Consider the following 15,664-nt stretch of genomic DNA (forward strand, 5'->3'; position numbering starts at 1 on the left):
AATTCATTTAATTCATTTAATTCATTTAATTCATTTAATTCATTTAATTCATTTAATTCATTTAATTCATTTAATTCATTTAATTCATTTAATTCATTTAATTCATTTAATTCATTTAATTCATTTAATTCATTTAATTCATTTAATTCATTTAATTCATTTAATTCATTTAATTCATTTAATTCATTTGATTCATTTCATTAATTTAATTCATTTAATTCATTTAATTCATTTAATTCATTTAATTCATTTGATTCATTTAATTCATTTAATTCATTTAATTCATTTAATTCATTTAATTCATTTAATTCATTTAATTCATTTAATTCATTAAATTCATTTAATTCATTTAATTCATTTCGTTCATTTCGTTCATTTCGTTCATTTCGTTCATTTCGTTCATTTCGTTCATTTCGTTCATTTCGTTCATTTCGTTCATTTCGTTCATTTCATTCATTTTGTTCATTTCATACATTTCGTTCATTTCGTAAATTTCGTTAATTTCGTTCATTTCGTACATTTCGTTCATTTCGTACATTTCGTTCATTTCGTTCATTTCGTGCATTTCGTTCATTTCGTTCAGTTCGTTCATTTCGTTCATTTCGTTCATTTCGTTCAGTTCGTTCATTTCGTTCATTTCGTTCATTTCATTCATTTCATTCATTTTGTTCATTTCATTCATTTCGTTCATTGCACATTCCTTCGTTAATTAATTTCGATTGCTCATTCCGTTTATTAAATTCGATCATTTCATAAATTTTATTGCCAGAGAAAAGAAAAAAAAAAAACCCTTGGGTTAGTTTGTTTTCCGCTTTTTCTCATGATGGTTGCCCCGTTGAGAACTGGGACACCTTGTATATTAATATTTCGACATTACATATTACTACTGCCATAGATAATGTGATAGCGCGCCGGGGGCGTGTAGCGTGGGAGTGAGGGAACGAGGGTGGCGGCTCGTAAACTGAATCAAGTAAAAACTCTCGCGTGCGTCTGCAGATTAAATCAAAGCCCATAAAGTGAAGTTAAGCGGCCATATTGTGCAAAAGTGTGGTCATCCCGCGCCCCTAATGTGATTGAAGAGTTTACGAGCCGCGTCCACGCCGCGCCCGCATGTACTCCATGTACGTACTCACAGAGTGGAGTGCTTCCCTGCGACGCGGATCATTATTGCTACTCTTCACACGATCACTTATCAGTCAGTCTGCTCGAGACTTTTTGATTTTATGACTGAACATGAGCACTATGAGTAGTGAAATATAAGTATTTAATTAGCTTGGTTCTGTGTTGCGTGTCGCCTTCTCTGATTGAGCTTGTGTCAGAAATGTCGATGGTGTGGTGTCGAACCGTTGATGTGTGTCGTTGTCCTTTGTTTATGAGCTTGCTTTATATATAAAATTGTTCGTAATGTCTTTTTTATCGCAAATGCGAACATACGTTAAATTGTTATGAGCGAGTTAAGCGAGCTGACCCAAACTCGACACGCAGGAGGCGTGATAGAAACGTATTATTTACGATTACAAATTGCATTGTACAATTTAAAATTTTTTATTCTGCACCAGTTTTGATAAATTTGAAACTTGGTTTAGTTTTGTTACATCTGTAGTATTCGCAGGACAATATTTCGGAGAAGTAGAAATGTTAATAATAATTGTAGATCAACCCTGATAACGTGATGGCACGAAGTGGCGTGCCGTGTTGTGTGCACACTCCAGCACTCCGCTTAGCATGTTCCATCGCCAGTCGCCAGTCGCGTCAGGTGTTGCGGAGTCACAGGGAGCGGATGTGGTGCAGCTTATCGGGTGACTAACAACATTTAGTTTGTACCGGATATCGCCTCGGAGGACATTCTTTAACAATCAATGACCTCGTGTACAGCCGGCACACGGCACTGTTGTACCGGCGGGCAGTGTAATCGCACCGTTTACTTATTCACACGGAGCTATTGGGAGAGTGTGAGCACGCTGTGAGCCGCGGCGCGTGACACGGTTTAGTTGCGCTGACCGTCACCGCCACGTGCGCCTCGTCACGACCTCATCACAACAACAACTTACATCACTGATCTGAAACTCACCAACACCGTTGACTCTGTGCCGGGCCACGAGTGCTACAGTCGCTTATCTAACGATACTTATATACTAATAGTGTCGGCCTGATGATAAATGACTTGATGTTTTAATTTATGCTTGTACCGGGGAAGCATACAAACGGCTCGAGAAGAATTCTGTGTTGTAGTCATATTGTTAATTTTTGTATAAAACAAACGTAGCCCCGCTGCTGGACAAGGACTTTCTTAGAGTAACAATAAATAACAATAACGCGCCATGGTGCTCACTGATCGTTAAATGATCAACACTGATGCGTGAGTGCTTATAGTGCGTGCGAGTGTTTTAAATTACAACATTCATTCGGATCTTATAAAGATCACGAAAATATACATACATAAAAAAAAACGACAACAAAAGAAAAAAAAGGTTCACGGCACCGTACCACCGGGCCTGGCCGGTGAGTGGTGGTGGTGACGGAGCTAGTGGCGGGTGGCGCGCGCACGTCGCGCGGCCACCACGCGGCCGGCGGCGGCGGCGTCAGTGAGAGCGCGGCGCCCGCCGGTGACACACGCGGGGAGCACGAGCGCGCCGCTACGTTCGCGCCGACGACACCACACGCGAACAAACTTTGCCATTTATTAGTTTTGGAGCGTGCGGATCGTGTCGCTCCGTGGTGTTCAGAGCGGCAGTTTGCGTTCGCCGGTCCGCTGGCGGTCAACAGTTAATTCGTGATTCGTTGGTAGTAGAAGCGCGCGTGTTGTGTGGTGAGCAGTGCCGGTGGTGGTGGAGTGTGGTGACAGTGGTGCGGCGGTGGTCGCGCTCGGTCGGGCGCTGTGTGCGCTGGGCACGGCTGCGGCGCGCTCACACTCTCGCATGTAAGTGCTGCGTGCTGCATGACGCGCGCTCCGCACTCGCCGTACTAGACGACTCATTGACAACATATCTTGTCAATCACACAACATACTTTATTTGATAAAAGCAGGATAGTTCTGTGTTGGTTAGGTTCAGTTACTAGTTAGTGCATTCGGCGGGTGGCGGTGAGGGTGTGTTACTGTGTACACGTTTAGTTAAGAAGGTGACCAGGTAGAGTGTAAGTGTCATGATAAGTGTGCGCCACGTGCGGCGGGTGACGGCGAGCGGTGGTGAGGGTGTCGTGGACTATGTTCGTCGTCAGCTCAGTGTTGGTGTAGGAGTAAGCTTCTGATCTACACTTAGTGGTCGGATCACAGTAGCCTCGTATACAATACACAGACGAGGTACCGCGGGCGCGTTCGTGTGCTTTTTCACATATTTCCTAAAACATTGAGATGTTAGTAATTGTCGACTAGACTTTATTGCAATATACACGTTGTAGGTATAGGCAGTGTAAGTGATATAAAGCATGGTAGAGGTCCCGCTGTCAGTGTGTCACGGTGAGAGGTCCAACTGGGAGAGCTCACATTGATGTATAAATAATGTAAGGAGCAGTACGCCACTCGTAGTTGTTGCTATAGTCGACATGAGTCTCGTTGATACTAATGTGAAGTTGTACGCGTCGTAAAAAACATTGGCGTGATGTTAATAGACGCGGCCTACAATTGACTACAATTTTTATTAGTTTTATTTTATGTTCTTTATTATTTTATAATAATATGTGTGTTGTAACACTCTCCGTAAGATTTCAAAGAAACTTGCACGATTGATTCATAGCAGAGAATGATCTGTAGGTTGTCGAAACTGAGTGAGGGTAAGTAGTGCGGGCGATGTCGCGCGTCCTTCTATATGAAGTATCCCATCAACAGAATACGTACTGTTCCATCAATTGTTCAAAGTTGTTCAGTGAGACATTTTCACAATTCGATTTGTTGTACAACGGGCTCAGTAGTTGACAAGTAATAATAAATACACAAAGAGGGTAAACTACTGCAAAAGATACTAAGATGACGCAAAGAAAAAAAAAGTCGTAGGGAAGGTGTTCACATTCTTCAGCGTGGTATATGTGTATTTAGTTAGGCATCAAGATAATACATATGACCATGTGTTAATCAAACAATTCTACAGATTTTAATAATAGACCGACCGACCTTCATACGTGCAACATATAACGCCACTTATGCCCGAAGGTGCTGGCTGAGGACAGGTGTAGGTTACGTTGTGTATCCGAGTGCCGAGCACGAGGTGCGGGCGCACCATCGACCAATTGTTTATTATTTACTACATACTGATGGAATGTTATTTTGATAGGTTTTTGTTATGGTCTAATAATATGAAGGCTCACAGATAAAGTCATAAGCTGATAGTACCTGAATAATGTTCACAAAATGAAGGTATGACTTCGGTAACTACTTAGGGTAAGCTTTTTTTAAACACCAATTAATACTCTATAACTGTGTAGCATGTGCTACGAGTCGTAGCAAGTGCTACGCATCGTAGCAAGTGCTACGCGTCATAGAACAGCTGTGCGCGAGTCGTAGCACAACAGCTTTAAGAGGATCAGATGTTCGTATTAATGACGAGATTATTTAACAGTTATCTCGTCATTCATACGAACATCAGCGGGCTTATCACGTATCTCATTTGACGACTAGAATTCGTCAAATTGATGATCACTATTCAGTACATTGCTGCTTTGACGTAACGCGTTAATCACTATTATCTAAGGGAGAAAACAATGTACCGTATAGTGGCTTTCAAATAGTTGTCAACCGAAATACGTGATAACCATCCTGATCCTGAACAAGCATTGCTAACAAATGACATACGTTGACACAAATTATTTGACGACTTTTATTTCAACACAATTGCTTAGCAGCCGAAATTTATTGTTAATGCTGTAGTGTGTTTATTGGCATAATTCGGCATAATGCCACCAAGCTAAATAAATAAAAACAAAAAATTGTAGTTACACTTTAGAAACAAGCTATTAGTTGTTCAAGTTTCAATAGACATTATTTTGGCTTCAACGTCGAAAATACGTGGTTATCAGAACAGCTAGAAATATTTACCAAGAATGTACTTGTATAGTTATAGTAGACAGATATTAAACATTTTTGCTCTTATCTTCACAAAACTGAAATAGTAAAAAAATGTTGTATGTCGAAGCAAATAACATATAAAAAAAACACATAAATATTGAACACATATTGGTTTGTATCACTCGTAAATTTGTAGTGAACAGTCGTCTCTGAGTACAACATACTTGAAGGTGCTGCCCTCGTGCCTTCATTCAATTGTACTAGGATCCGACGAGTGCTGTAACATGTATTGAAAGAATGCAATGTGTACAAATCGCGAGAGTTTAAAATAGTTAATTAATGTACATAACTGATATGGTTGAAATGTTTGTAGTCGTCTAATAAAGTTATAAACTTAAGGCTTTGATTTCAGCCGAGACCCTAAATTGTTGAATTATCGATAGTGCTTCGCACGTGGTCCTGTTTATATTTAAAGTGTTCATAATGTAGTGAGTGCAAGTTACTCGTAAAAATGCACTAAGAGTGTTGTTCGCGACACAGTGACACTGTGACACTGTGACACTGTGCCACCGTGTCTCTGTGGCGTGTTGCACTGAGCATCGTTTCATAAAGGACTTGTGTTATATTTGCGTTGAGTGCGAACTTGTTATTCCGCCCCGAGTTATGTGAAAAGAATAATAATCGAGTGCTTCTGACAGAACGATTAAATCGAATAGAAAGGCTTCTCGGCGAGGATCGACCGTCCCCCGCGATGACAATCTCGTTATCATCTAAGTCAGCTAGTTAAGTGCGTCCTCGAGATCCTCACGCACTAGTTCATAGACAGTAGAAACATGAGCGGCAGTGTGTTGTTGTTCCGTGTGTTAGTGAGTGTACATGATGTTGTGATCAGTGTGGTGAATGAGATGATGTTACTAACAGCCGCTGTAATGAAAGAAGGCCACGCTCTATGAGTGGTGGTGGGGCAGTCACCAGTAAATATGACTTACAGAAGGTTCTGTTTGTTTAAGGAAACGATTTAAAAATCGTACTTCCCGCAGTAATAATGTCCAGTTTCATGACAAATATTATTTACTTTCATAAATAAATATATCGTGGTTGCAGCTGGCTAGACTAACAACCTGTTAGGTTAATAACAAAAATATCAATTAAATTTTAGTTTCTAACTATTTTTCTATATCTATACTAATATTATAAAGCTGATGAGTTTGTTTGTTTGTTTGACCGCGCTAATCTCAGGAACTGATCAGGATTCTCAGGTCTAATTTGGAAAATTATTTCAGTGTTAGATAGTCCATTTATCGAGGAAGGCTATAGGCTATATATCATCACGCTACGACCAATAGGAGCAGAGTACCAGCAAAAAATCTTACAAAAATGGGGAAAATTTTGATCCAGTCTCTCCTATGTGACGTTAAACATTTTAAATTTGATTTTTCATAATGAGTTTAAATGTAGTTTAGTCAATGAATTTATGAAACACAGTACACAGTAGCAACGAATTTATACGTGTTGTTCTGCTTGGTCCCGCAGATGTCCGTCTTTGTTAAGTTTCTTCCAAATCTAGATAATATATTGTCGTCGTCTTTTTAAATGATGATTCACTTTAAAACGTAACTTGGGAACCTAACTGCTCCACAGTCTTCTTAACTTGTGTATTTCAGAGAGCACAACTGTAGCTTTATAATACTTATTGTACGGCAAGCATAGCGATAACGTCGGGAGTTGCCTCTGAACATCAAGACACCATGTTGAAAGTTTCTCTCTCCTCCATTTTTAAATCTCAGTGTATACTTTGTGTTCTAAATAATAATAACATTTTACGATTCAGCCATTTGTGACATTCTAAAAATATGATCTTTAAATGTGTATATATGTTACTGTAAAAGCCCGAACTGTGGTGAATCCTAAGATGTTCCGGTAAAACCTAAGATTTACCAACTCTCAATGGTAAAAGTCCGAACAATTCTTTTATTTCGAACTTTTACCACTATTCACTTGATAGATCTTAGGATTTACATAAATCACACGGTAAAAGTTGATAAAGTCATATCATAACGTGTTATAAAGAAGGAATTTTGGGCAAACCGACATGGGTAGGTTAGATTAGAAGGCTGAGGTCAGCCTTCGTGGGTATTTTTTTTTATACCACCCAGAAGGTGGAGCCCCGCGAAGCGGGACTCCGGCGACATCTCGACATCATCAAGTGAATAGAGGTAAAAGTTCGAAATAAAAGTATTGTTCGGACTCTTACCATTGAGAGTTGGTAAATCTTAGGTTTTACCGGAAAACCTCCACAACCCAGTTACCTAGGATTTAACACGATACCCTTCGGTAAGACTGGTTGTCAGACTTTCAAGCTTCTGACTATTGTTAATGACTGTCAAAGATCTTCGAAAATGACAGCCGGAACCCACAATTTAACGTGCCTTCCGAAACACGGAGGAACTCGATATGTGTTAGATGGTCACCCATCCACAGAAAAACCTCGGCAAGCGTAGCTTAACCTCAGAGATCGATCTGCGCGGCTATCGTTAGTTAAGCCACGAGCTCCTCTCATGATATTTCAATGTCAAGTTCAAAATTAAAGAACGATTATTTTTCATATTTTTAGGGTGAGGCCAGTCTTACGATCATTTTTAAATTAATAGCTAGTGCATTGCATTTAATTTCATTTGTTTAGATTTGTCTAGAGGTACATATGTTGATATGGTCACGCTGTGATGTGACGTTAACAGAGTGGACACTAAGACTATTTCTCAAGTCTCAGATTCACTATGAATAAGAAGAAAAAAGAAAAACATATTTCTTTCTTTCAGTTTTTTTTTACATTATTTTGTTTCAGATGATTGTATGTATAGTTACCTTTATTGGTTGTTTATAGTACGGTTCGTACAAAAAAGAGTTGATAAACGTAATTGAATAGTGTAGAGTGTCGGCTGAAGTGTGTCTGTTGGTAGCTAGTAGCTAGTGTACGTAGTGTATGTAGTGTGGTGTGGTGTGGTGTGGTGAGTGGTGACGCTCGCCGACTGCGCACTTCATTACCGCTAACGAGCAGCGCTCTCCAACGCATTATAGTTATTTCGCACGTCGCGTCGCGTCACGTCGCGTCACGTTGCGTCACGTCGCGTCAGCTCGTCCTGTAGTGCGACTCTCTACACCGTATTGTCGAACATCAAAAATGTGACATTCTAAAAGTACTGCCAAGATAGTTCCCACGGCGCCCGCTAGGGGCGTTGTTCCAAATTATCTAAGACGAGACCTCTTTCATTTTGCATGGCATTATCATATTGGCACAATTTGATGTAATATGATTTACCGTGTAAATAGATTAGTTTTCTTCACATATCTAATTAACTTTATTATTTGAATATTATTTATGATTTGTATTTCTTATTTTTTTCTTTGTTTTCAACACTGCACATAGTAAATCATTATTATGACATTGTTATTAATCATTATTAGGACATTGTCATTAATATGGAAATATTGACATCTGAAAAGAGCAAGTCGTGAGTTTCTCGCCGTTTCTTCTCGCGAGCAACAGCTTTTCCGAAACGGTGGTAGATAAAGAATATTTTGACGATTTTTAAGTTGTTTTAAGTTGTTGTTTTGAAGTTTATGAAATAAAGCATATCCGACCTTCAAAAAAGGAGGAGATTCTCAATTCGACTGTATGTTTTTTTGTTACCTCGTAACTTTTTACTGGGACCGATTTTGATGATTCTGTTTTATTTGAAAGCTAATGCTGGTCGTGTGGTCCCATTTCAATCTCGGAAAGAAGGAGTGGAAAAATTTGAAATTGGGGATGAAACATCGTAAAAAAGTTCGTCATTTACAGAGAAAACCCATGAAACGTTGCATTTAGGAATTTCACATAACGAAATACTTCATATTGAAACGATGGCGTACAAGTTAATCGGCACTTATCTTAGGTGAGCAGCTTACATAGTGTCTTTCTGTGTCTTCCCTCGCATGCCAAGGCTTGCATTAGTATGTATGTATGTAGTTCTTACTTAAAAACTTACCCCGACTGACACCGACTCCAGAAGTAACATTATTTGTACCTACATTATGTAATGCACTTACTAATATTATTATTTTTGACTTTTTAGTTTGAGTTTAGAGTGAGTTTTTTTACAAAGACATTAGTGCGATCCGCGATGACCGCTCTGAATCTCTTACTAGCATTTTTAAAACTACAGTGTTGCACATATTGTGTGTCTCTGGCGACATGGTGTGAGCTTTAAGTGTGGCAAGGGTTTTATTCTGTGACACAAACACACAAGTATCATGACAATGACAAGACAAGTGACAACATAACAAGTTGCTGTAAGTTTGAGTGTAAATATCTTGTTTAAAAAAGCAGCATCGTCGCTACAATCACGTATACTGTTTAGTGTATGAATAGTGTATATACAGTGTATGTACAGAGTACAGTGATCGAGTGCGAACAACAGCACGCGAGAGTGTAGGGAGCAGTGTTTGAGTCACACCACACGTTGAAATATTTAGGTGTAACGTGGAAATTATACAAAACACCTGGTGTTTATGAACTGCTGAATGTAGATGCGGCGCGCTCCTCGCGGTGCTCGCGCTACTGACGGTACATACTCGTACACCGTCATACACCGTCATACACCGTCACACACCGTCATACTCTCGTACTGAAGAACATTGTTGTGTTCATTTGAATACATACATCGCTCCGCGGCGACGTCTCACACTCCCGCGACAGCACTATACGTCTTGTATGTATATAAAGGTTAAGGTTAGGTATTAGTAAAATTCTCAGTAACAGCATTTTGTTGGTTTGTTTTTTTTATTTGTTGTGACTCGGCACAACAGTTGCAGTTACAGTTGAAATAATTGTTAACAGCTTATATACTTATACTCGCGTGTTATGCGACACACACACACACACACACACACACATACACAAACTCGCACGCACACATACACTGCCAAGGTATCAGTGAAGTAGGTATAGTATAAGGAGGTAGACTCGTTAAGTATTCCGGCGAGGCGCTGCTCATTACGTGATAGATGTCGAAAAATGTTCCCGCGAGGACCTTCACCTTCTGATTATATAACTAGCACGTGTTCCTCACGCACACATACACATACATACGCACATGCAGGTGCAGATTTAATTTTCAAACCAGTGGTAGTAATAAACAGTAGTAACTTTTTACATTTCAATTCTGTAGGAAATCTTACACATGAATATTCTTTTTGACGTTAGGCCATGTGCTGCATTTTCAGCTGTAGTTTCACAGGATCGCATTTTCAATCGTTTAATTTTCCACGTTCAGTGACGAGTGTGCGTTTGTTCCGGCAGGTGGTGCGGGCGCGGCGCGGCGCAGCTCGGCGCTAGCTAACATGTTCAAGACGAAGAAGAGAAGACATCACAAGAAGTACAAGGTGCGGTGAAGCGCGCGCGAGCCATGCTGGAGGAGGGCAGCCGCCATTGCGGGCGAGCCGCGCCCGAGCCCGGCGCCGTGGCGGGCGTGGGGGGAGTGGGGGGCGCGTGCTGCTGGGCGCGGCGCCGCGACGACGAGGCGCGCGCGCTGTGCTGCCGCTGCGCGCACAAGCGGCGCGCGTCGCCGCTCACGTGCCTCGCCATCTGCTTCCTCGTGCTCACCTACAACCTGCTGGGCGGCTTCCTGTTCCTGGCGCTGGAGGGCGACGCGCCCTCCGAGGAGACGGCCGTGGCCGCCTCCAAGCCCAACCTCAGCCAGGCGCAGGGCGCCGGCACCGACCTGCGCTCGCGCACCGTCGAGCGCCTGTGGTCCATCACCGAGGACCTCAACATCTTGTACAAGGAGAACTGGACGAAGCTGGCCGCCAAGGAGCTGATGGACTTCCAGAAGGTGTTGATCAAGTCGATCCGTGGCGGCGCGGCGCTCGAGTCGCGCCTCACGTACGACCACGACGCCGACTACCGCTGGACCTTCTCCAGCAGCTTCCTGTACGCGCTCACGCTCATCACTACCATCGGTCAGTAATGCATTCTAATTCATTAGACCTAGTACATATTTTGCATACATGTTAACCCTGACCGTTGTTTTTGGACTTGTCTCATAATTGTTGTGTGTCAAACTTGAATAATGTATTGATAAGGATGTCGTAGAGCCGTAAGTAACGCGTAACATGACGGTGCAGGGCACGGGAACGTGACGCCGAAGTCGTCGGTGGGCAAGCTGGTGGCGGTGGCGTACGCGTGCGTGGGCATCCCCATCATCATGCTGTACCTGTCCACCATCGGCGAGGCGCTCGCGCGCAACTTCCGCGTGCTGTACTCGCGCGTGCGCCCCTCCAGCCTGGCGGTGGCCGCGCGCTACCCCGCCGCGCCCACCGACTCCAAACACTTCAGTGATTGTGATAAGAGAGACAAGTTCGACAGACAGAAAAGGACACCGTTTCAGGCCGCCCTGAATTTGGATAGTTTTAGTGGCGGTTATCATTGGACGTGTCGAGACCACACGCGAGTGCCTATCGTGCTCAGTTTGCTCCTAATTGTGCTGTACATAGCATTAGGGACATTCGTTTTTCACACCACGGAGCGGTGGAACGTCGTGGACGGCTGCTACTTCTCGTTCGCGAGCCTCGCCACCATCGGGTTTGGCGAGCTGCGGCCGGGCCTGTACGCGAGCACGGTGTCCGCCAAGGCGGAGGACATCGCCGTGGGCGTGTGCTGCCTCTACATCCTGGTGGGCATCGTGGTGATCGCCATGTGCTTCAACCTCATTCAGGAGGAGCTGAGCTCGCTGGTGCGCGGGTTCAGCGCGCTGTGCGCGGGCGGCGCCAAGCGCGCCGTGCACAGCGCGGAGGCGGGGCGCGCGGCGCGCGACGACAAGCTGGCCATGGCCGTAGTGTCCTGACAGCGCGAGTCGGCCGAGCCCGGCGCCGCCGCCGCGTTCGACCGCCACGACAAGCGGCCGCAGGTCTCCTTCCGCATCGACTCTTCCAACCCGACCAAGTTCAACAGCCTGCCGCGGCGCAAGTCCTCGCACTACGGCGAGGACAGCTTCTGCCGCGACGCGCCGGCGCGCCGCTCCGCGCCGCACGCCGACCGCTGCGTCGAGTACTTCGTGCCGCGCAGCCTCAGCGAGTTCAACCTGAGCGGCGCCGCCGGCGACCTGTACGAGCTGGCGGCGTTCGGGGCGCGCCGCGTGGTGCCCCCCGCGCCCGCGCCGCCCCCCGGCCTGGGTGGCGCGGGGGGCGCGTGCAAGGCACGCGACAAGATGGTCACGTTCGAAGACGACCAGCCGCTCGGCGGCAAACTGCCCGCAGACGACGTCGACGTGTTCATGTGACGACGACGTCCACATGGCTTAGATATAGACTTGTTGGTTTGGACACGGTTTGTTATATTATAATATACGAAATTTTGCATTATTTTATTGTGTTTCTTTGTCTGTGAAATCCAATGTATAGTTTTCATAACCTGTCGTTAGTTGTGAAACGATCACATGTCAAGTGATAGACGTATACTTGGATAGTGTGAGGAATGAGCGCGCGCCAGTACGTGAGAGACGCGGCGCGAGCGACGTGCTCCGATGTGGATGTCAACATAACTTCGCTACAGTTTCGGTGAGTGCTAATCTTCAATACTGTTCAGTTAGATGGACGAAGGCTATTTGAAACAAAACAAAAACATATTGCGTTGTTGACGGTGACTAGTGAGATGAACATAGTACTGAGCGCGTCGTCACGCGGCGCCTCATACTGCGCCACTCGCGCTGACTGGATAAACTGTGGACCAAACTCATTTACTAAATTACTTGATTGTCAAGTATGTGGCGTGAGGGCGCGTGTGCTGCACCGCTGGCTCTGAACACGTCATCACAGTGTGAGCCGGTGGCAATCACAACTCGTATATATGTACGTATTGTACACACACACGCACACATAACCCGATACACAGGCTGTATGTAGTAATCCCGGTTTAATGACGTTGTTATGAGCGTGTCACCCCCCCCCCGTGCCCCGCGTGTCGCTGACGACGCACATCATGGAGGCCTTTATGTCTGTTGTCTGTCCAAATATCAAACTATGTATGTACGGTACACATGAGAGTGAAACGTTCCGCTTTCAAGAGTAATGCTTGACGTGGTTGTGAACGTAATATATCAACAGACTGGTTACGGGAGAAGGGTCACATTTCTCTCCGACTGGTTTACTCATGAAGTCTTACCTGAAAAGTTCATAACTCGAAAAACGTGGCTGACACGTGGGAGTCAAGTTCTGATATCATTTAATACCCTAGTTAGGCATCAGACTCCGACGAGGGCCAATATCGATATCGGAAAGTTCAATGAAATCGCTTGGTGTGCCTTCACTTTGATGATTTGACTGATGTAGAGATAAATCATACGATCAATACCCTTTATTTTAAATATTATTATGTTTTTTTTTCTAATATTTTAATAATGTCATCAAGAAAAAGCGAGGAAACTAACTCATCACTGTCCACCGAGGGTCAGAACTCGGAGGCATAAGGGAGGGGTAAAGCTTGAGCTCACTTGGCTGGACAATTTAAGTTACAGGTTTGGGTCTTTCAAGATTTAGAAAGAAAGAAAGAACCCTTTAGCACACTTCCACCTCTATGTGCTCGTGTACTGTTAGAATAAGTGATCGTTATTTCTAATACACACGTTACTATTTTGAGAATACATTTGTGCATTGCCTGAGATTCGATCCTCAACCACATGAGTAGTAAGAGAACGGAAAGATTTCTTAGCTAGTTATCAGTAGGTAGTCTTAATTAGCATTTTCCTTCTTCACTGTGTCGCTCAGTGGAGAATAACTACGTAACAACTTATAATAACTCAAACAATATGAATAACGTAAAGATACATATAAAGTTTTTGTGTCAGGAATGGAATAAATTTCGTGGACAGTTTTAACCGAAGGTCCAAATTGGGGAGATTAAAAGTTGACAAATTGTGTCCGGCGAGCGGCGCGGCGGCGCAGCGGTGCAGGGCCCATGAGGGGTGCTGCCCGCGGAGGGGGGGGGGGGAGAGTGCTCGCTTGTGATGCATTTACATATTGCGGTCGGCAAGTTAAATTGTCGGCATACATTTTAAATGGAGTCGCTAACTGTTGGGCGCGCCGTGCTCCTGCTAACATTGACTAGCACCGCTGGCGCCGCGTGCACACCCACTGCTCACAGCCGTTGCCTTCTTCACTTGATACTGAGCGCTGAAGCTCCTGCGGGCGTCACCGCGTTGCAAACAAACGAATGTCACTATCAGTTTACAGAACGCAGGATCTCAAAATAAGACATGTCGCCATGACTTACGACAGGACGAATATATTCTTACATATAAACACCGATTCTGAACAATAGAACAATACAACGGTTGCTACATTTCGTAGCACACTGTAGCATTCGTAGCAGATAGTTACGTGTGCGCATCCACTACGACGTAATTAGTTACCGCTACGCGTGGCACTTCATTGAAGATAAAAATACAATCACTCTATGTACAGAGCGCGTAGCTCTCGACCCTTCATCTTCATAATGTAACGTCTCTCGACATACAATACACACACACACACACACGCACACACACACACACACTCACACGCACGTTACGCACCTACACGCCACACGCAGTTCCAGTTTAATATATGTATATATTGTATAAAAATTATGAGTGCAAGAATGTCATTACATTATACGCACAGTATATACAAAATACTTCATTACATTACTCGTTTTAATGATTTTTTCACAAAACATTACTCTCCTCAGAATAACGACGGACGTACTCTATGTACAGGTACACAGTGTACCTGTACAGAACTTAGTGTTTATCATTATAATGTACTGTTAAATAGTTGACATGAAGCATCACTGACTGAGGGCTGTGTGAGACAGTGAAGCTACGTGTAATAATAATTGCGTGTAAAGCACAAGTTGTGGTATCGCGAGTGGAGAGTGGAGGAGGAACTAGTCACTGAGTGTCCTCAGTGAGGTGGTGTCAGCTCCTTCTGCCTCAGTGTGGCTCAGTCACCGCGAGTCACAGTGAATCACAGCGAGAAGAGCGCAGTTCCCGCTCTGTTTCTGTTGTGTGAACATTTCAAATCGAGCATTCAGTTGAGAAGCTCAACGTTCAACAAAACTAAATTAATGGATATTACTAGTATAGAATATTATATTTTGTTACCATAAAGCGTAATGAGTGATTAATACGGTTTGGATTGGCAATTAAGACTTATTGACAAAGTAAAGAGAATCGTTTAAAAGTGAGGTTATTAGGAGTGAGTTTTGGCGTTGAGTGTGGCTCAAAGGTTGACAACACACGATGACAATCATGAATGCGTCCAAGAATACTTGATGCTTCACCGGCGCTCCACACTACCAATAGGCTATTCTATTGCTTTGGGAACACACAAACTCCTGTGACGCTGTACATGTGCGTAGCCTCACAGCGACATCTAGGACTTTGTTTTTAATAAAAAGTTGTCTAACTTTCAGTGAAAAGAAATTTCTAAGTTGGATTAATTCAAATATTCGGGAGCATTCTCATTGTTCACCAATGGATGTCCCATTTATGTCGCTCAACTCAGAGTTGTTTATAGAGTACGAGTAAGTTTGCACCGCGAGTGGCGAGCAGACCCACGCCGGAGGCGCTGGCTGTCGCCACGAGTGAG

General features: G+C 43.6%; 1 protein-coding gene across 1 annotated transcript; it reads left to right on the plus strand.

Annotated features, from left to right (window-relative positions):
* The first annotated feature begins 2,778 nt into the window (after positions 1 to 2,778).
* LOC142981552 (TWiK family of potassium channels protein 18-like) lies at positions 2,779 to 12,400 on the plus strand. Its single transcript, XM_076127550.1, has 3 exons — positions 2,779 to 2,920; positions 10,341 to 10,999; positions 11,165 to 12,400. The coding sequence occupies exons 2-3, from the start codon at positions 10,447 to 10,449 to the stop codon at positions 11,881 to 11,883; spliced, it is 1,272 nt and encodes a 423-aa protein (XP_075983665.1). The 5' UTR covers positions 2,779 to 2,920; positions 10,341 to 10,446; the 3' UTR covers positions 11,884 to 12,400.
* Positions 12,401 to 15,664: the final 3,264 nt, after the last annotated feature.

This window comes from Anticarsia gemmatalis, chromosome 20, assembly GCF_050436995.1.
Source record: "Anticarsia gemmatalis isolate Benzon Research Colony breed Stoneville strain chromosome 20, ilAntGemm2 primary, whole genome shotgun sequence".
NCBI lineage: Eukaryota > Metazoa > Arthropoda > Insecta > Lepidoptera > Erebidae > Anticarsia > Anticarsia gemmatalis.